Source organism: Bos grunniens, chromosome 5 (assembly GCF_055505025.1).
Source record: "Bos grunniens cultivar Pamir isolate PY7600 chromosome 5, Bosgru_T2T1.0, whole genome shotgun sequence".
In the NCBI taxonomy this organism is placed as follows: Eukaryota; Metazoa; Chordata; class Mammalia; order Artiodactyla; family Bovidae; genus Bos; species Bos grunniens.
The window spans coordinates 73,101,895-73,122,737 of record NC_141169.1 but is presented as its reverse complement, the minus strand read 5'-3'; the positions used below and the strand labels follow the sequence as shown (position 1 = coordinate 73,122,737).

Genomic DNA, 20,843 nt, shown 5'->3' with positions numbered 1-20,843 from the left:
CACTCCCCACTCCCTCTCCCTCCATCCCCTGGCAACCACTAATCTTTCTGTTTATGTGGACTGTTCATTCTGAACATTTGCTATCAATGGGACCATATGCTGTTTTGTCTTCTTGTAACTGGTGTCTCCTATGTAGTATAATCTTTTCAAGGTTCATCCACGTTGTAGCATCTGCCAGTCCTTCGTTCCTCTTCTTTGCCTAATAATGTTCCATTGTATGGATTTACTTCATTTTGTTTATTCATCACTTGGTGACCATTTGGGTTGTTTCCACTTCTTGACTGTTATAAATAATGCCAGGGTGGATGTTTGTGTTAAAGTTCTTGAGGGAACATATTTTCATATATTATTTGTTGATATCGGATTGGCCACAGATAGTTCAGGTGTTTCCAAAACATGTTACAGAAAAATCCCAGTAAACTTTTTGGCCAACCCAATAGCTAGGAGTGGGATTTCCGGGGAAGTCAGCAATGGTAACTTTATGCTTCATGTTTTGAAAAGCCGCCAAACTGTGTTGCAGAGCAGCTACAGTCATTGATTGTATAATCCCACAAGTAGCAGCTGAGGGTTCCAGTATCTCTACATCCTTAATGACACTTGTTATTGGCTGTTATTTTTACCTTAGTCGTTTTAGTGGGTTTCAGAGTGGTATCCCAGTTCTGATTTGCATTTCCCTACTGACTAGTGATGTTGAGCATCTTTTCCTCTGCTTATTGGCCTTTTGTATGTCTTCTCTGAGAAATGACTGTTCAGATCCTTCGCTCCATTTCTAATCTGCTTACTTGTGTTTGTATTGAGCTGTAAAATATTTTTATACTATGGTTACAAGTCCCTTACCAGGCATATCTATGCCTTGCAGATATTTTCTCTCATTTGGTGGCCCTCTTTTTCACTTTCTTGATGGTGCTTTTTGAAGTACAAAAGTTTTTAATCTTTTGTATTTTTCTTTTTCTTTTGAGCTTTAGATGTCTTATGTCAGAAACCATCACCTAACCCCAAATTAAAAGATAACGCTCTCACATTGTCTTCTAAGGGCCTCTACGCCAGACTTGCAAGTAATTGTGTCCACTCTGAGGGAATTTGGATCTCTTTGGTAATTATTCATTTGTCCTTTTATTCTTTTTTTTTTTTTTTTTTGATAGACTATTACTGGATGAGTATATCTATAAGGAATTGTTTTAAAAATCTGAGGAAAAGATTATTTTTAATAAAATTTATTTCATAGAACAGTTTTCAATTTACAAAGAAATTACGAAAGGAATAGCACAGGTTTTCCAAAACCCGACAGCCCATTTCCCCTCTCCTGACATCTCATGGTATATTTGTTGTAATTAATGAACCAGTCCCTAGTGGCTCAGCAGGTAAATAATCTGCCTGCAAGGCAGGAGACACAAGTTCGATCGTTGGGTTGGGAAGATCCCCTGGAGAAGGAAGTGGCAACTCACTCCAGTATTCTTGTCTGGAAAATTCCTTGGACAGGGAAACCTGGTGGGCTACAGTCCATGGGTCCTAAAAAGAGTTAGACATGACTTAGCAACTGAACAACAGCAACAATTGTATCTTTCTTATACAATAATAAATGGTAGGCATCCAGACCACCGATGCTGGTTGGGTAGTTGTATTAGTGCTAACTTACAGACTTAGTTTCCTTTCCCTGGTGGCTCAAATGGTAAAGAATCTGTCTGCAATGCAGGAGACCCAGGCCCGATCTCTGGGTGGGGAAGATGTCCTGGAGAAGGAAACGGCAACCCACTCCAGTATTCTTGCCTGGGAAAATCCCATAGACGAAGGAGCCTGGAAGGCTATAGACCATGGGGTCACAAAGAGTCGGACATGACTGAGCACATAAAACTCATTACTCGTTGATATATTATTATAAAGTCCTGTCCTTTGTTTCAGATTTCCTTAATTTTTGCCTAAGTTCTTTTTTCTGTTCCAGAATCCCATCCAGGATATGATACTGCATTTAATCATGTCTCCTTCGGCTCCTCTTTCTTGAGATAGCTGGGTGAAAGATTATTTACAAAATGTAGTTCCCAGTGCCAAGACTCCATCTAACAGGGAACAATTGCAAAAGTGTAAGTTTTGAGCCCTGAATTCAGTGGGAGGCTCTGAGAAAGGGCATCTTGACACCATGGAATGTCTTCCTCGGAGCTGTGGTGTCTGAACTGAGAGCCAGAGGCTGGAAGCAGGAGGTGTGGTACCATGCAGGCAGCTGTGGACACCACTCCAGTGTCAACACAGCCTATGGGAAGGTGTGGCTAAGCCCTGACCTGACTCACGGACAGACACTTTCTAGGCACCAGGGCTGTGGAGAGAGTAGACAAGAGAGTAGGTGCTTTGTGAAATAAGACAGTCTCTACCTTAGACAGCTTGTGTTCTACTGGAGGGTGGGCATAGATCTGTAGATGTGTTGGAAGATTTCCAGCCCTGCTAGTCACTGCTGGAAAGAAACCAATCGTGGCAGTGGGGTGAGGCATGATGGGTAGGGAGAGGGGCTTTGGATGGAGTGGTCATGGCGAGCCTCTTTGTGGAGGTGAGATTTCAGTGTATTCCTGAAGGAGACTTTGGTTTATTCCTGAGGAAGAATGCAGAAGAGGGAGAAAGCCCCATAGAAATGCTGGCAACATCATCCTCTGAGAGCCTGTTCTTCTTACCCACACTGTCCATCTTCTGCTTGGTAACCAGATTAACCTTCTGAATTACAGCTTCGGTCTGCTGCCTGCCAAGCCCTATAAACCTTATCTGGCTGTCTTTCACTTGGAGAATTGAATTCTGTTTTTAGGAATTCACACACCCTGGCCCATCCTGTTGTTAATACTCTCTCTCTTCTTTTCTTTCCTCCCCATTCCTGACATACAGTGGACGTTCAATAAACATTGTATGATCTGCTCTAATAAGACTGTGGTTCTTTCACAGACATGCTATGAACTTCTCCACCTGTGTTCTTTTCCTAATTCTGTTACATACTGCAGGATACATTTCCCTCTCCTTCATCTTTTCTCATCCAAATGTCCGGTTTACTTGCCACATTATCCGTGGAAACTTCTAGATTCGCCACTGCTGAGGAGCCGTCTCTCGTTCTTTTTCTCCGTGAACGTGTGCGTTTGTCCTTGTGTAGCTGTTCTGTACGGTCGTGCAGGCTGTTCACTGTCCAACTCCAGGAATCCCTTTACTCACCATTCAGGTCAGTGTCTTCACATGGCTGCAGGGCAGCAGGGAGGGCCTGCTGTTCCCAAACTTGCAGCTGTGTGTGCAGCCCAGTGTTACAGAGCCCTTACGTACTAACATTTATGTGGTTATTTGTATTCTTTCTCTGTCTCTGCTACATTGATTGCTGCCTGAAAAGAGGACTCTGAGCTCATTCATCACCTAAATCCCTATTCTGCCTTACTTGATGCTTGATAGCTCTTTGTTGGATGTTTATCCATTCAGTGCATTTTTTGGTCTATGAGTGGAAGAACTAATTGAAAATACTTTATTTGAAAAGTGATGTAAAAGCAGTAGAGAAAATAACGGTTTCATAAGTTCATGTTGATAACAGTTCTGGTCCATTCAGGCAGCTGTAACAAAATAGCAGGCCAGGTGGCTCATAAACAACAGGAATTTATTTTTTCCTCTCAGTTCTGGAGGCCAGGAAGTCCAAGATCATGACACCAGCATGGCCTGGCTCTGGCGGGGGCCAGCTTCCTGATCACAGACTGCAGACTTCCTTCTGTGTTGTCTTGTGTTAAAAAAAGCCAAGGAGCCTCTTTTGTAAGGGCACTAACCCCTTTCAGGAGGACTCTGCCCAGGGACCTATTCACCTCCCAAAGGCCCCACCTCCTGGTACTCTCACCCGAGGGGTTAGGGTTCAACATAATGAATTTGGGGTGGGAGTCAATGAACATTCAGACCATACCAATTATTAACATGTATCGAAATATTACCCACGTGCCAGGCAATTTGCTAAGCACTTTATATATATCACATGTCACAATTAGCCAATATATTGATACTACTGCTTACTTACCATTATTGTTCCTGATTTGAAATGAAATTGAGGCCTAGAGAGATGAAATTACATGCTTGCATTCACTTAGTCATTAATGCAGCCAGGGTTCCAACCCAAATGTTCTGGAGCAAAACGCCAGCCCTGAACCACTGATGTAAGCGTGTCTTCAGCTGCTTCTGCTTCTTATGGGGAATGTGAACAGTGATGGGGAAGGAGAGAGCACTGGCTTGCTTTTCCTGTTGTATGAGTGTTTCTTGAGCACACGTACTTGCCAGCCTCTCTGCCCAGCACTGGGGGTGGAAATGAAAAGATGGCTGCTGTCCTTGGAGGCCTCATGGTGGAGGGAAGGAGCCAGGTGTTTGAATTTTTTGTTTGCTTTATTGAAGGATAATTGCTTTTCAGAATTTGTTGTTTTTTGTCAAACCTCTGCATGAATCAGCCATAAGTATACATATATCCCCTCCCTTTTGAAACCTCCTCCCATCTCTCTCCCCACCCCACCCCTCTAGGTTGATACAGAGCCCCTGTTTGAGTTTCCTGAGCCATACAGCAAATTCCCATTGGCTATCTATTTTACATATGGTAATGTAAGTTTCCATGTTACTCTTTCCATACATCTCACACTCTCCTCCCTTCTCCCCATGTCCATAAGTCCTCATGTCTCTATGTCTGTTTCTCCACTGCTGCCCTGTAAATAAATTCTTTAGTACCATTTTTCTAGATTCTGTATATATACATTAGAATACAATATTTATCTTTCTCTTTCTGACTTACTTCACTCTGTATAATAGGTTCTAGGTTCATCCACTTCATTAGAACTGACTCAAATGCACTCCTTTTTAAGGATGAGTAATATTCCATTGTGTATATGTACCACAACTTTATCCATTCGTCTGTCGATGGACATCTGGGTTGCTTCCATGTTCTAGCTATCATAAATAGTGCTGCAATGAACTCTTTTTCAATTTTTATTTCCTCAGGGTATATGCCTAGGAGTGGGATTTCTGGGTCATATGGTGGTTTTATTCCTAGTTTTTTAAGGAATCTCCATGCCGTCTTCCATAGTGGCTGTATCAATTTACATTCCCACTAACAGTGCAAGAGCATTCCCTTTTCTCCACACCTCTCCAGCGTTTATTGTTTACAGACTTTTTGATGATGGCCATTCTGATCAGTGTGAGGTGATATCTCATTGCAGTTTTTTGATTTGCATTTCTCTAATAATGAGCGATGTTGAGCATCTTTTCATATGTTTGTTAGTCATCAGTATGTCATCTTTGGAGAAATGTCTGTTTAGGGCTTTTTCCCATTTTTTGATTAGGTTGTTTTTCAGGTATTGAGTTGTATGAGCTGCTTGTATATTTTGGAAATTAATCCTCTGTTATTTCATCTGCTATTATTTTCTCCCATTCTGAGGGTTGTCTTTTCACCTTGCTTATAGTTTCCTTTGATGTGCAAAAGCTTTTAAGTTTAATCAGGTCCCACTTGTTTATTTTTGTTTTTATTTTCATTACTCTAGGAGGTGGGTCATAGAGGATCTTGCTTTGATTTATGTCATTGTTTGTTCTGTCCATGTTTTCCTCTAAGAGTTTTATAGTTTCTGGTCTTACATTTAGGTCTTTAATCCATTTTGAGTTTATCTTTGTGTATGGTGTTAGGAAGTGTTCTAATTTCATTCTTTTACATGTAGCTGTCCAGTTATCCCAGCACCATTTATTGAAGAGGCGTCTTTGCCCCATTGTATGTTCTTGCCTCCTTTGTCAAAAATAAGGTACCCGTAGGTGCATGGGTTTATTTCTGGGCTTTCTATCTTGTTCCATTGGTCTATATTTCTGTTTTTGTGTCAGTACCATAGTGCCTTGAATACAGGTGTTTGAATTTGATCTCACAGTGCTTTGCTGTGAGTGCTCAATTAGCTTTTCATTGGAGGCACCCAGTTACGAGGAAAAGGGAAGGATAAGGATCCACTCACAGAGGAGGAGATGACTGACAGACAGTTGGAGGGGATGAACAGGAAATCACAGGCATTGGGAAGAATTCTGTGGGGAAGGAACAGCACAGGTAAAGATATAGATGTGTAGAAAATGTAATGTGTGGAAGCAAATATGTGTACCTTGGTTTGTTTGGTATTGTTATCCCCATGTCTAAAATTATGCCATCCCTCCACCGTGGATAAAAATGCAAGTTGACAATTATACAGTTTACATTTATCCGTTCTTCATACGTAAGATTCCTTTGTGGTTCCCGTGGGAGAGGGAGGTGGTTGTGCCAATACTGAGGGCTAAAGGGACCCTCTGTCTTCCCAGGAGTGACAAGTTACCACTGGCTTAGCATCCAGGTTAAGTCACTGGCCAGTGAACAAACACACCATCACTCCCCCACGCCTCTGGTCATCACTTAGGACCTCAGGAAGCAATGGCCGCTGGCAGTTTTTATAGGGAAGCTTCTTATAGAGCTTCCAGGAAGGCTGTAGGGCAGGCACGCCACTTGCTTCTGAGCATACGTGGCTTAATCAGAGAGTTTGCAGTGTCCAGGCAGTGGGTACCGTGAAGAAGTTCAGTGGTGCTGATGGCTTCTTTGTCATTGATTCAGCTCAGCACCCTTGAGCACCTATTACCTGTTTGACAGATTGACCTTGGATAATAACTTTCTTCAGGTCTAGGCTCATCCTCCCAGCTCCACTTGGCTTTGCTTCCCTCACCTTCAACTTGCTATATCCAATACCAAACCCATCATCTTCCTCCAGTGTGCCTTTCTTCCCGTATCCCGTGTCCTAGAGGCATCACCACCAACCCAGGAAACCCCGTTGTATTCCTCTTCCCTGCTACTTTCCTCATATCCGTGATCTCTTCTGAAATCCCTCAAGATTTGACTTCTTCGTTCTTTGTTGCTCTTGTCCAGACGCGAAGTCAGGTTTTCATTTCACATTCATTTTTTTTTAATCGAACTCTTACTGCATCCGAGGCATGGAGCTCCATCCTGGGACTCTCCATTTCAGCATCATTGGCATTATCCTTCATCTTTTTAAGCTCACAGTCAAGGAGGGATGCAGACAAGTAAGCAGACAGTTACAGCCTAAGGATGGTACAGATGCTGAGAGGACTGTGTGTTAGGAAGGGCCCCTGACCTCGTCACAGGTCATCAGGGAGGGATTCCAGGAGCACCCGATGGCCGACCTCAGAAGTGAAGGCTGGGTGAGAGAGAACCAGACGCTGAATGGCGACTGTGAAAGGGAGGGAGGTGGAGGAAGGAGAGGACAGGACTGTAATACGTGAGAGCAAGGACGGTGGGTTACCACCATGTCCCCAGCATCCTGCTCATCGCTTGGTGAGTAGCAGGTGTTCAGAAAGTGTAGAATAAGCAAATGCATGAGAATTTCCTACCCAGTAAACCACATATGCAAAGGCCTAGGTGGAAAGGGTGCATGGGGGAAGGGAGAATTGAAAGACGTGTATGTGTCTGGAACTTAGAACAGTGCTGGGGAGCCACTGTACAGGGGTTGAGAGCTATGGGGCAGGTCGTGTGACCCCCCCTGCTGAGCTGATGAAGTACAGACTGTTTATTGCACTGCTTACTATGTGCCTGCATTTCTCCCCTTCTCTGTTCCAACCCCCGAGTCCCTGCTAACCTTCCTGTCCCAACACACTCTCAGCGCCTGCTGGGCTCCATTCAGTCTCTTATTATTCTCCCTGGATCATGTCCCCTCTTCCTTTGCTTCCTGTGCCAAGGATAAAGCATCCCCAATGCTTACAATCCTTCTGACCCAGCCCAGATTCACCTTTTGTTTTCTTTAGTCTTCTGGAGCCTTGTATTCTGTTGTAGCTGTTACCACATTCCACCTCCTGTTTATATTTAATTATGTCTATATTTAACTATCTCTTCAAATAGTAAGAGCTCCTTGAGATTGGGGCAAGGGGTGAGGTCCTTCCCATCTTTAGATTTCTCAGCGGTGCCCCTTCATTACAATGCATGCTCTTATTATTACTAGTGCTGTGGTGTCTCTGGTAGTAGTTCTGCTGGGTTCAACTGCGGCTTTGTTCCTGGCAGTCCCTCAAGAAGGCATCTCCACTGTCTATTATTATCCCACCTCTGTTTGCTGTTGAGATGCAGTGAGTGTTGTACTACCTATCTCATCCAATTGACCCAGTAGCCCCAAGGGGACTCTTCATTGTGCACAGTGAAGAAGCAGTACAGAGGTGTAAGTGACATGTTCAAAGCCCCCTCCATAGATGCTAGGTCTGGGCTTTGGACCTATTTACATTTGAATCAGAAGCTTTGCCCTTGTGTGCTGCTGGTTTGTATTTTGGGTGCTGGCTCAGTATGACAGCCGGCCAACTGAGATGGAATGCTAAAGACTTTAGAAATATTACATATGAGGGTGAGCTGATACTCGGTAATGGGAGCCCCAGGTAATGCCATTGTGGCTCCCTGGGGGATGGGAATGGACATGGGGGAACAAGCAGGAGACAGGATTTAGTGCTGTGCTATGAGAGAAGTACTTTCCAGCTCCATACAGCCAGTCTAAAGACCTCACCCTCTGTCCACGTGCTTCACTGAGGCCAGTACATCCAGCTGGTAAAGATAAAGCATTGACCAAATTGTACACATGCTATGATTTTTGGAGATATAGATGCCGTAATAGCAGGTATGGTGGTTGGCTTGCATTGAGTGTCACCACAGAGAAGGCAATGGCACCCCACTCCAGTACTCCTCCCTGGAAAATCCCATGGACAGAGGAGCCTGGTAGGCTGCAGTCCATGGGGTCGCTGGGAGTAGAACACGACTGAGTGACTTCACTTTCACTTTTCACTTTCATGCGTTGGAGAAGGAAATGGCAACCCACTCCAGTGTTCTTGCCGGGAGAATCCCAGGGATGGGGAGCCTGGTGGGCTGCCATCTATGGGGTCACACAGAGTCGGACATGACTGAAGTGACTTAGCAGCAGCAGCAGAGTGTCACCAATGATTTTACCCTCTCCAGTCCTTGGAGTTGCCACATCTCTGAAATCTTGAGGTTGGATTAGGTATCCTCTCTCCTTGTCACCTCTGACATCCTCCCCAGCAGGCACTGGTTAGGCAAAATGCCTGGTTGACCTTCCCCATTGCTGTTACAAATTGGTTGTGTGTGTGTGCTCAGTCGCTTCGGTCGTGTCCAACTCTTTATAACCCTGTGGGCTGTAGCCCTCTGGGCTCCTCTGTCCACGGGATTTCCCAGGCAACAATACTGGAGTGGGTAGCCATTCCCTTCTCTAGGGGATCTTCCCAACCCAGGGATCGAACCCACATCTTCTTTGCAGGAGGATTCTTTACCACTGAGCACTGAGGAACCCAAATATTACCAGTTGGTAAGAATGGGGTTTTGTGGCTAGAATTCAAAGGTCTTGGTTCTCCCTCCTGACTCCTCCTCTCACTGCCCACAGGCGGAATCCCCTCCATTTCCACCTCATCGCCGACTCCATCGCCGAGCAGATCCTGGCAACACTCTTCCAGACCTGGATGGTACCTGCGGTGCGTGTAGACTTCTACAACGCTGATGAGCTCAAGGTACTGGCGGGAAGGGGGTCATGCTTTTCTTGTTTATGGTTTAGTAGACAGAAGCAAAGGCAGAAATCTCAACTCCCAACTGGAAATGTCCAGGTATATCTGAGGGTTTTTGCCACTTGAAATTGATTTGATTATCTGAAGCGTTAACCACCTCTTTAGCACAGGATACATGTTGGTCTATGCAATTCTGACCACCAAGCGTTTCTGTGGAGACTGGAGGCCTCTGGCCTGGTCTGTATCTAAAGGAGGCCCATGATGGCTGATATCTGGAGAATTCGATTACCTGGTCAGGTCACCACTGAACTCAGAGTGTGATGGGACTGGGTTTGAACTTGTGTATTGTCATTTACTGGTCATAAGACACAAAGTTATACCTTTGTTGGGTCTGATTTTTCATGAGTAGAAATGTGATTATAACAACAACCTCATGGAGTAATGGCTCAAATGAGAGAATATATCTGAGTGCACTTTAAAAGACTATGCTGAATAGAGACTTCCCTAGCAGTCCATTGGTTCAGACTCTGCACTTCCACTGCAGGGGCCACAGGTTCGATTCCTTGTTGAGGAACTAAGATCCTTCATGCCATGTGGCATGGCCAAATAACCCCCACAACATTAGGCTGAATAAATATTAAGGATTATGTTGGGCCAGAAGGTTTCAACCAAATGAAGATCATTTGGCCATATAATTACCTTGCTTGAAATCCTGCCGTGGTACCACGTGGTCTGTGTCAAGCTTGAGTTTCACAGTCTGATTAAAACGCCCTTCATATACTGGCTCTAGACTCTGCTTCCAGTCTCGTCTCTGGCCGTTCCTGCAAATTCACTTATGACTTAGCTTTAAGAAACCACCTCTGGGCTCTCTTCCCTCCTCCCTGTGTTTGAGCCTTTCCTTCTATCCGACATGCCCTTCCAGCTACTTTGTCACCACTCCACTCGTCCTTCAAGACTCAGCTCCATGGCCGCCTCTTCTGAGATCTTTCTGTGACTCCCTCAGGGGAGAGGAAGATCTTTTCTGTTCACTTGTCCAACTACTGCTTTAGTTTAGAACCTTCTTAATGGGGGATGGGGCTGGGAGCACATCTTGTTCTTTTCTGTGTTTCTGATGCATTGCTTGTTACCCTGTGCTGCTAGTGGATTTTACAAATTGCTGTTATTAGTGGAACACGTAACTTTGCAGAAATTGTGGCTGCTCCATCTCCAGTCACCTTGGGAAGGACTAAACACCTAGGCATGAGGCTGATTTTAGCAAATTGCTTGCTCTAAACCTCATAAAGCCATTATCTTTTCATTTCAGAGCCATAACATTTTAAATAGATCACTCAGATGCCGGCCAGAGTTTCTGATTTTCCCGTATTTCAGGCTCTGGGGTTGATCGAGATGTTGAGAATTTAGCATTTGGGGATTGTCGTGGCAATTTGTGTGCCATTGCAATCTATTCTGAGCTAAAATTGATTAACACTCTTAAAAAGGGAAAAACAAAATTTAGCAAATTGCTGCACTAATTAAGGTGAAAGCAAGCCACTCTGTCTCCCAGGGTCTGAGCACCAATTCCATGGGGAAGAGCTATGAGAGGGGAGGAGCTGTGTCTGGCACAGAAGGCTGCTGCTTCTGTCTTAGTGTGGTTCCAAGTCTGTGCTCTGTGTAAGCCTGGACCCCCCTGCTTTTTAAGAGAACACGGAGTGGTTGAAAAAACCCCAACTTCATATCCCATCTTGCCACTAAAGAGCTGTCTGACTTGGGTTTGAGCCATGAAAGTGAAAAGTAAAGTGTTAGTCAATCAGTTGTGTCTGACTCTTTGCAACCCCGTGAACTAATATAACCCTGCCAGGCTCCTCTGTTCATGGAATTCTCCAGGCAAGAATACTGGAGTGGGTAGCCATTCACTTCCTGACCCAAGGAATCTTCCTGACCCAAGGATCAAACCCTGGTCTCCAACATCACGGGCAGATTCTTTACCTCTGAGCCAAATGGGTAGGACACTGCCAGACACAGAGGAAGATACTGGATTAAATAAGACAACTCACGTGAAGGCCCAGCTGTGCCTGAGATGCAGCAGGTTCTTGATAGTCCCTTATTCCCCTTTGTAGCCATGGCAATGTAGGATTAAAATGCTCTTAATTGTATGGCCTACAGGGAAATCTCCGGGCCTTTGGGAGGTTGAAAGGTAAGGCACTGTGGCCTGTAACCTACCCTTGGGAACCCCAAGAATTTCTTAGGGTCCTGGAAGAAAGGAGGCAGGTGAGATTGGGAAAGACTGGAGTTCTGACTCCATCATGCCCACATGAATCCAAGTATCCATTATTTTTACACACTTTTTTTTCTTTTGGCCACACTGGGTCTTCATTGTTTCGTTGCTTTCTCCAGTTGCAGCAAGCAGGAGCGACTCTTTGTTGGGGTGCGTGGGCTTCTCATTGCGGTGGCTTCTCTTGTTATGGAGCATGGGCTCTAAAGTGTGGGCTCCATAGTTGTGGCACAAGGGCTTAGCTGCTCCTTGGCATGTGGAATCTTTCCAGCCTGGAGATCAAACCCATGTCCCCTACATTGGGAGGCAGATTCTTAACAACTAGACCACTAGGGAAGCCTGCACACTGAATTTTTATCCATTTGAAGACTGCATGGCTTAAAAAATAAGAAAAAGAAAATTGCCATGTGATGTATTCTGAAGGATATGGTCTCCAGAGTCCTGCCCTTGACCCTGCCTTCTACTGATGATTGCAACGCAAAGTCCCTCCCACCTGCATTTCATTTCCCTACCACTTAAACATCTATCACCCACAGTCCTGTATCCCATGAGGCAAGTTGTCAGAATCCAATAAGGACAAAGAGTATGAGGCATTCTGTAAAATGTAATTTTTCCATAATTCATGAGAATGGTCATAATAATTTATGCATAATTCTGCTTGACAAACCTAAATCATGATCTGCCCACTCTCCCGACCTGAGCCTTCCTCACATCTAGCACCACCATCTACTTAGCTGCTCATCCAGAACTAAGAGTCTGCCTTCAACGTGTCCCTTTCCCTCTCTCTATATCTGGCCATTTGAGGTCCAAGCTTGTCTCCGTCTCCCCTGACACTATCATAGTCTAAGCACGTGAGATTTTCCCCCAGACAAGTATCTTCCCTTCTTATCTGCCTACATCTCCTTTACTGAATCTATTCTTCATCAGTAACAAATCAACTTTCCCACAGGAAAGCCCAGCACACCATCCCTGTCCTCTGTGTAAAACCTTTGATGGTTTCCTAGTGCTTTTAGGATGGAGAGTGCACTCCTTAACTGAGTTGTGTTTCTGGCTCCTGCCTCCTTCCAACTTCTAGTATTGTTAGCACCGCTGCTCACCTGCTAAATTTTCCAGGCTACTCTGCTCCTTCCCTTCTGCTGGGGGCCTTTGCACAAGTATTTCTTCTGTCTGTCGTATTAGGAGTCTGTTCTTTCCCCATTGCTAATTAATTCCCTATTATTTTGCTGAACCTCTATGTACTTGAGGAAACCTTCTCTGCTTTCATCATCTCATAGGGGTTTCTTTGTTATATCTTCTTGGAGGATCACATACGTTTCTTCTGTAAACTCACCACTGAGTGTAAACTTTCATGCCTTTGTGTGATGAGCAGGTAAATGTCTACCTTCCCTCAAGTGTAGGGTCCAAAAGAGCTAGGCTTCTGTTTTTTATCCCTCTTGTTATCCCTACCACCTGGCATGATGCCTGGCCTATGAAAATATTTATTAAATGGATACACAGTAAACTCAATGCTGGGTGCCTAAGAGACAGACGCAAAGTCATTAGGAAAGGATTTCAGTTTGTTTGTTTGCTTTTTAATTGGAGTATAGTTTATTTGGAATGTTGTGTTAATTTCTGCTGTACAGCAAAGTAATTCAATTATGTGTGTGTGTGTATGTATGAGTGTGTGTACTGAAGTAGGAAATGGCAACTCATTCCAGTATTTGCCTGGAAAATTACAGGACAGAGGAGCCTGGCAGGCTACAGACCTTGGATTTGCAAAGAGTCAGATGCAACTGAGCATATATTAATATATATGCATTCTTTTTTATATTCTTTTCCGTTATGGTTTATCATAGGATATTGAATATAGTTCCCTGTGGTTTACAGTAGGATCCTGTGATTTATCCATTCTCCATACATAAAATAGTTTGTATCTGATCCCAAACTCCCAATCCATCCCTCCCTCAACCCATTCCCCCTTAGCAACCAGTCTGTTCTCTATGTCCATAATTCTATTTCTGTTTCGTACATATGTTCATTTGTGTCATATTTTAAATTCAACATATAAGTGATATTTGATGTCTATTTGTCTGACTAACTTTACTTAGTGTGGTAATCTCTAGTTGCCTTGATGTTGCTGCAAATGGAATCATCGCCCTCTTTATGGCTGGGTAGTATTCCATTGTGTATATGTACCACATTTTTATCCATCTTTATCCATTCATCTGTCAATAGACATTAGACTGAGGAAAGAGTTCTGGATCACCGTCAGGACTTTACCACATTCCTGAGGCCCATTGCACCTCAGGGCACTGGCAGACAGCCAGGTGTTTGACCCTGCAATAGCGTAGAGAAAACAGCTCCATCTGTACCAACCCACCTTAATCCCAAGAGGTGGGGCAGACATCTTTCCATGACAAGTAAACCAGGAAGGGGATGTATTGAAACACCATCCATCAGATGGTGTTAGAGGAGGGACAAATGATGTCGTGGAATCGTGCTGATTCTGCACTTGCATCCAGGAAACATATTGGATGGTACCCACAGCGGATGCATAAGACGGCCTCCCCCGATATGGCTGAGAAATCATTTTATATAGCTGTTGGAAATGACATTTTTCAGAAATACTCCTCTGGGGCCCTTATTCTGTCTGTTAGTGCTGGAGAATGGACAAATAGGGGAAAGGAAATTATGAAGGATCAGTGTGTGATTAAAAACAAGCTGTGAGAAATTTGCGCTGGACTGGTATGCTTCTCTCCGTAATGACCAGTTAGTGCGGATTTGCAAACAGTGATCGCTCAGCATGCTCGTCCCCGTGGCCTGTGAAACACTCATTGGTCTTTCTGATGTTTTTGTGGTTCATTCATTTCCGGCTTTCTAGTTCCCAGATCCACAGGCTCCCAGGACTGAGTGCCTCCACATCCACTCAGGACACGAAGCCCCTGTCACCAGGGGAAGGAGCAGCAGGATGAGGACCATGACTTCTTTTTGCATGGAGCTTTGCAGGTGGTGGCATGCATCACTCATGCCTTGGGACAGCCCTGTGGAGTAGAAAGAGGAGCTCCATTACCTCCATCTCACAGGCAATTTGTAAACTGAAGCCCAGAGGTGAAGGATATTTCCCTGAGATTAGGCAGTGAATAAATGCCGAGACCACTATTTGATTTTTCCTTTCCAAATGAAATGGTGTGAGATCCGGGGTCATGTAACTCAGCAGACACGGAGGTGGGATGGATCTGAAGAAAAGGAGGGGAATGTGGGCTGCCACCTGACTGGGGGATGAGGTTGCCACTGTTGACTTGCACTTGAACTCAGAATTCCATTTTCATTGACTTTGAACCCTATATGCTATGGTGTGTGTTAGTCACTCATTGATGTTCGACGCTTTGCGACCCCATAGACTGTAGCTTGCCAGGTTCCTCTGTCCATGGAATTCTCCAGGAAAGAATATTGAAGTGGGTAAGTAGCCATTCTCTTCTCCAGGAGATCTTTTCAACCCAGGGATTAAACCCATGTCTCCTGCATTGCAGGCAGATTCTTTACTGTCTGAGCCACCAGGAAAGCCCAGGCTACAGTATAAACCTCTGCTATATACGGAACAATTTCTTTCTTATATTCTATGGTTTTCACATGGAATGCTCACCATAACTCTGTGGACTGATTCTATTATGATCCCCATTTTACAGATAAGGAAACTGAGGGTTAAGGAGATAAAATAACTAACCCCCAATCACATGCGTAGCTAGCGTTTGGCAGTTGTCATTTAGTTGCTGAGTCATATCCAACTCTTTTGTGACCCCATGGACTGTAGCCCACCAGGCTGCTCGGTCCAGGGGATTTCGGAGGCAAGAATACAGGAGTGGGTTGCCATTTTCTCCTCTAGCTGATATTCCCATCCCAGGGATAGAACCCACATCTCCTGCACTGGCAGATGGATTCTTTACCACTGAGCCACCTGGGAAGCCCAGTACGTGGCAGAGCCAGGAATAAAACCCAGAACTGACTCCACAATCCATGTTCTCTCTCCTCTGTTCTGGTTCCTTCACTGTGGGCTATTTTTAAGCTAAGATACCACAACTGTGTCTAGACAAAGGTCCTCTGAGCTCTCGGTGCTGTTCTTTTTCTGGTTGTTCCTGAAGAACAAATGTATTAAACCTAACTCCTCCATTTAAAGGCCTGCGGGGAGTGGCCTTCCTGCTGTGGACGAAAGTGTGTCTTACTAATGATGCTGTTGAGAGCTGGGACGGCCCCATCCCTGCCATCCAAGGATCACTAAACTAAGCAGTCCTCACTCTGGACAGTTTGCCTTAAATCAGCAAGATATTTGCCAGTGTTCAGATGAGGCCCTGAATACCCTGCCTTTGATCTTGCCCCTGGTTGGCCCAGGAAGTCACCCCTGGCCCCCACTGGGGGATAATCCAGAGCTCAGGAAGGGAAGTGGCTGGGGCAGGAGCTGTTTCATGAGGCCCCTGTCTCACTGGGAGCCCTCATTTATCTCCTTTTCTCTTAGACCTGATGCCTGCTCATTACCAGCATCAGAAAGATGATGAAGTAGGATTCAGGACCATGGTTACAGAAAGTGTTGATGGTTGACTCTAAAAATTAGCTTCCTACTCACATTCAATTGCCTTTGTGCTGGTCCCTATGGAGTATTGTAGAGGTTCTCTTTAGATAATCGCCGTCTTTCATCACCTGCTGTCCTCTGGGAGACAAACTTCTATTGTTCCTCTTCCTGGGGCAGGTGGAGACACGACTGCCTGCCTCATCTGTTTCCTAGGAAGCTATGCCTCCTAAGTGATGGGCATGTTCACTCGGCAGGGATTGATAATGGCATGAACTCATAGAGTCTCGGGGTTAAAAAGAAGCTCAATACTCATAGCTATATTTTTGACAAATGAGGCCTCGTGGTGGAGGGTTAAGCAGATTGACCAGAATCTCACATAGGATTCTTTCCGATCAGTCCTCTTCCTCAAATTGGATTCAGGTTGTATGATCTCGGAGCCTGGATTATAGTTCAGGGGGACCACACACTTGGCAGTGGCCAAGCTTCCAGTGCAGTGACAAAATACCCCCATGGGCAGGAGCAGTTCTGATTAGACTTGACCTGCAGAGGAAGGACCAACTCCCCCAGACGTGTCTTTCTCATGGAGGGTAAGATATGTTCAGAGATGCCCTGCACAAGAATGAGAGATGAAGCAAGCGATATTTGGTCTTCAGAATTACCTTGTCCAGCATCACTAATTATATGGTGACAAGGAGAATGATCATCTTTCAAAGTTAGTGGCTCTAGGTCCCCTTTATTGGTGAAGAAATGCAGTCAAATGAGGTCTTATAACGGAAAGCATGGTGCTTGACACATAATAGGCCCTCAACCATCTCATCTCATCCTCTGCCACCCTCTTCTCCTTGTGGACCATGGAGTTGCAAAGATTCAGACACGACTTAGGGACTGAACAGCAACAACAAAGGCCTTCAGCAGATTCTGTTTCCTTCCCTTCCTCTTTTGTGTATTTGAAGATGGCTGTGATTAACCTCTTAAGTCTTCTCTTTTCCAAACCTACCACATCAGCACACCTCTTCCCCTACATCGAAGAAACAGGTGACTGCTGACCGCTCCTTAGAGGGTGTATGTTTTAGATTGCTTTCCTAGAATAGTTTATGAATGTAGGCTCTTGTTCTTACGCAGGAGGACTGGCTGAGGTTTCCAGGTCTGGAAAAGGTGGCATTTTCCCACTTGCTTTATTGTTTTATGGTTCCTAGATTATACACATGATTTGTGAGTGGGAAAGCTGGTTCTTTAAGGCCTGAGATGGACCTCGGGCTTTTGTCTCAGGCTTTTCTAATAGTGAGGATGAGGTCACAGAACAAGTGTGGATAAGTGACATGTGTAACATGCTATTCTATATTCAGAAGACTGATCTGTGGCTTTTAAATATGAAACATGGAACCTTGTAGACAACCAACAGAAACTCATCTGTGTTAGAAAAGAAACTGTGTCAGTTGTACAATTCACTTTATGCTCAGGCAAATGTTTCTTTATGTAACATGGTGTCTTAATGAATGGGCCCTGTCCCCTTTTGAGAATCACAGAATCTTAATTAGGCAGGAACTTGGCATTCATCTGACACAACCTCCCATTTTCTTCTATAATATTCTATATAAATGGTCATTAATCTTCTCTTTTTGAGTCCTTCCAGAGATAAGAGATCATTACCTCCCAGAGGAACTTGTTCCATATTTAGAAACACAATTAGAAATGTTCACCTTGTGCTTTGCTAAAATCCTCATCTTTTTTATCTCCCCCCTCCCCCCTCCCCCATATTGGTCCTGAGTATTAAGAAAGGCCAAATGTCAGTGTATCTGTCATTGTCTGGTCACTCATCTGCCTTCCCCACCAGACTGGGAGAGGCTGGACTACAAGGCCTATACCGTTTATCTTTAGGCCCAGGGTTTAGGATAAAACCTGGCTCATGGTGGTTTCCAGAAATTGCATGAGTTCTGTCTTGGAGTAAGTCAGACAGGGGGTTGAGGACCTACTGTATTTACTGAGTCCACTGTTCATCATCCCTGTTCCCTCACCCATGATCAGAATGGCAGTGCAGGGAGCCTAGTTAACACTTAAATGTGTCCTGTGACCTGTTAACGTGATAAGTGGTTTCTGAGTTCTTATCTTCCATGAATGGGCTCACTTTTTTCTCTCTCTTTCATGTGTGCCATTCTCTGTGGTTCTTCAGCATACAACAGTTGTTCCAGATGTGTGTATGTGACATACCCCAGCTGGAGCTGTAATTGGTCTGAGCACAGACTTAAACTCATTTTTAAAGCAATTAAGTGTCCCCTGACTCACCCTTTCCCCATCTGGAACACTGATCCCTTTGCATTTTCATTGCTGTGGTTTTCTTGTCCATTCCTCTTGATAAAGAAGGAAATGCTTTCCTGTACCTGGTTTCATTGTGTGTTTTCAAGAATCCCATGCTATAGAAACATCATATGTTTTCTGTGGTTAATAAAAATTTATCAAAGGAATTAGCAGCATGCTGCTAATCAGAGATCTAAGTGATGCTAGAATCTAGTTCTCTTGGCCTTCAGTAAAGTGTTGTTCTCTTGTACCACAGATCTTACCTGCTCAGGATTTGAGTTGAAAAACAACTTAAGTGATTCAAGAGAGTAGCTGTAATGAAGGATTTTGGGAATATGAGCTGCACCCCCCAAAATAAAAAAGACCGAAAAAGAGACCAGAGGTATTTATTTCATGGATAGTAAAAAGTAACAGCCAGAGCAAACTGGAGATTATGGTGTGGTTAGAAAACTTTTATAGTGAGAACAGGAGTTTCTGTCCAAATGCTTTAAAAGAATAAAAGGCTGGATTTGGGGAGTGAAACATTAGAGCTTCAGTGTTTCAGAGGAGGTACATTTTTGGCATGTTACCCTGGGATGGAGTGACTGAGTGTGAAAAGCTAACGAAAATTAAGGGCTGTAGGCTCATCACTTCAAAGTCAAGGTGTTAGATGGTTCCTCCAGAGTTTGATGAAATCTAAGAAAAATTTTCAGGAGCAGAAAACAATTCTATGCAGGTAGATCAAAAGGGGCCCCTACAATCTAGGTTAAATCAGTGGTAAGTTGCCTACATCAGGCTACACCCTGGAAACAAAATTTTTCAGTTTATTTTATTGAAGTATAGTTGATTTACAATGTTGCATCAATTTTCACTGTATAACAAAGAGATTCAGTATATATAATATTCTTTTTCATCTCATTTGCCATGTGGTTTATCACAGGATATTGAATATACAGTATGACCTTGCTGTTTATCCACTCTATATATACTAGCTTGCATCTGCTAATCCCAAACTCCCAATTCATCCCTCCCCCATGCCCTCTCCCCATTAGCAACTGAAAATCTGTTCTCTGTGCCTGTGAGTCTCTTTCTGTTTTGTAGATAAGTTCAGCTGGGTCATATTTTAGATTCTACATATAAGGGATAGCTTATGGTATTTGTCTTTCTCTTTCTGATTTACTTCCCTCAGTATGACAACCTCTAGATCTATCCATGTTGTTGCAAAGGGCATTATTTCCTTCTTTTTTGTGGCTGAGAGGTATTCCGTTGTGTATATATACCACATCTTCTTTACCCATTTATCTGGTAATGGACATTTAGATCTCATCCATGTCTTGGCTATTATTAGTAGTTCTGCTGTGAACATTAGGGTGCGTGTATCTCTTTCAATTAAGTTTTGTCTGGATACGTGCCCAGGAATGGGATGTTGGATCACATGGCAACTCTATTTTTAATGTTTTGAAGAACCTCCATGCTGTTCTCCATTGTGGTTATACCAACTTACTTTCTCACTAATAGTGTAGGAAGATTCTCTTTACACCCTCTCCAGCATACGTTATTTGTAGACTTTTTAATGATGGCTGTTCTGACCAGTGTGAGGTAGCACCTCATTGTAGTTTTGGTTTGCATTTCTGTAATAATTAGCTATGTTGAACATCTTTTCATTTACCTGCTGACCCCCTATATGTCTTCTTTAGGAAAATGTCTATTTAGATTTCCTGCTCATTTTTCATTTGAGTTGTTTGTTGTTGTCTTCTTGAGTTGTATAAGCTATTTGTTTGGTTTGGAAATAAAGCCCTTGTTAGTTGCCTCATTTGTAAATATTTTCTCCCAGTCTGTTAGAAAAATAAATTATAAAGAAAAAAATTCTTCCTTTAAGAATAATTCTCATTAAAAAAAGAATAATTCTCATTAATAAGAATTGATTATGTGCCAACTTAATAGCTTCACATGCATAATCTTATTTTATTTCCATAATAATCCTTGAAGTGAGTGTAACTATTTTCACCCATTTCCAGGTGAGGGAATAGAAGCTTATAAAAGAGACTTGTGGAAATTACTCAATACTATGGAACCAAAATAGGAATCCGAGTAGTCTGTCTCTTGAACATTGCCTAGGACTTCACTTTCACTTTTCACTTTCATGCATTGGAGAAGGAAATGGCAACCCACTCCAGTGTTCTTGCCTGGAGAATCCCAGGGACAGGGGAGCCTTGTTGGGCTGCTGTCTATGGGGTCACACAC

At 43.8% G+C, this 20,843-nt stretch overlaps 1 protein-coding gene across 6 annotated transcripts in view; it reads left to right on the top strand.

The window, feature by feature from the left end:
• Positions 1 to 20,843, top strand: part of LARGE1 (LARGE xylosyl- and glucuronyltransferase 1) — a 611,943-nt gene that overhangs the window by 306,066 nt on the left and 285,034 nt on the right. For all 6 annotated transcript variants that reach the window (XM_086401204.1, XM_086401203.1, XM_086401201.1 and 3 more), the window contains one exon: positions 9,414 to 9,537. In XM_086401204.1, the coding sequence (XP_086257330.1) occupies positions 9,414 to 9,537 (124 nt within the window). The remainder of the gene's footprint in view (positions 1 to 9,413; positions 9,538 to 20,843) is intronic.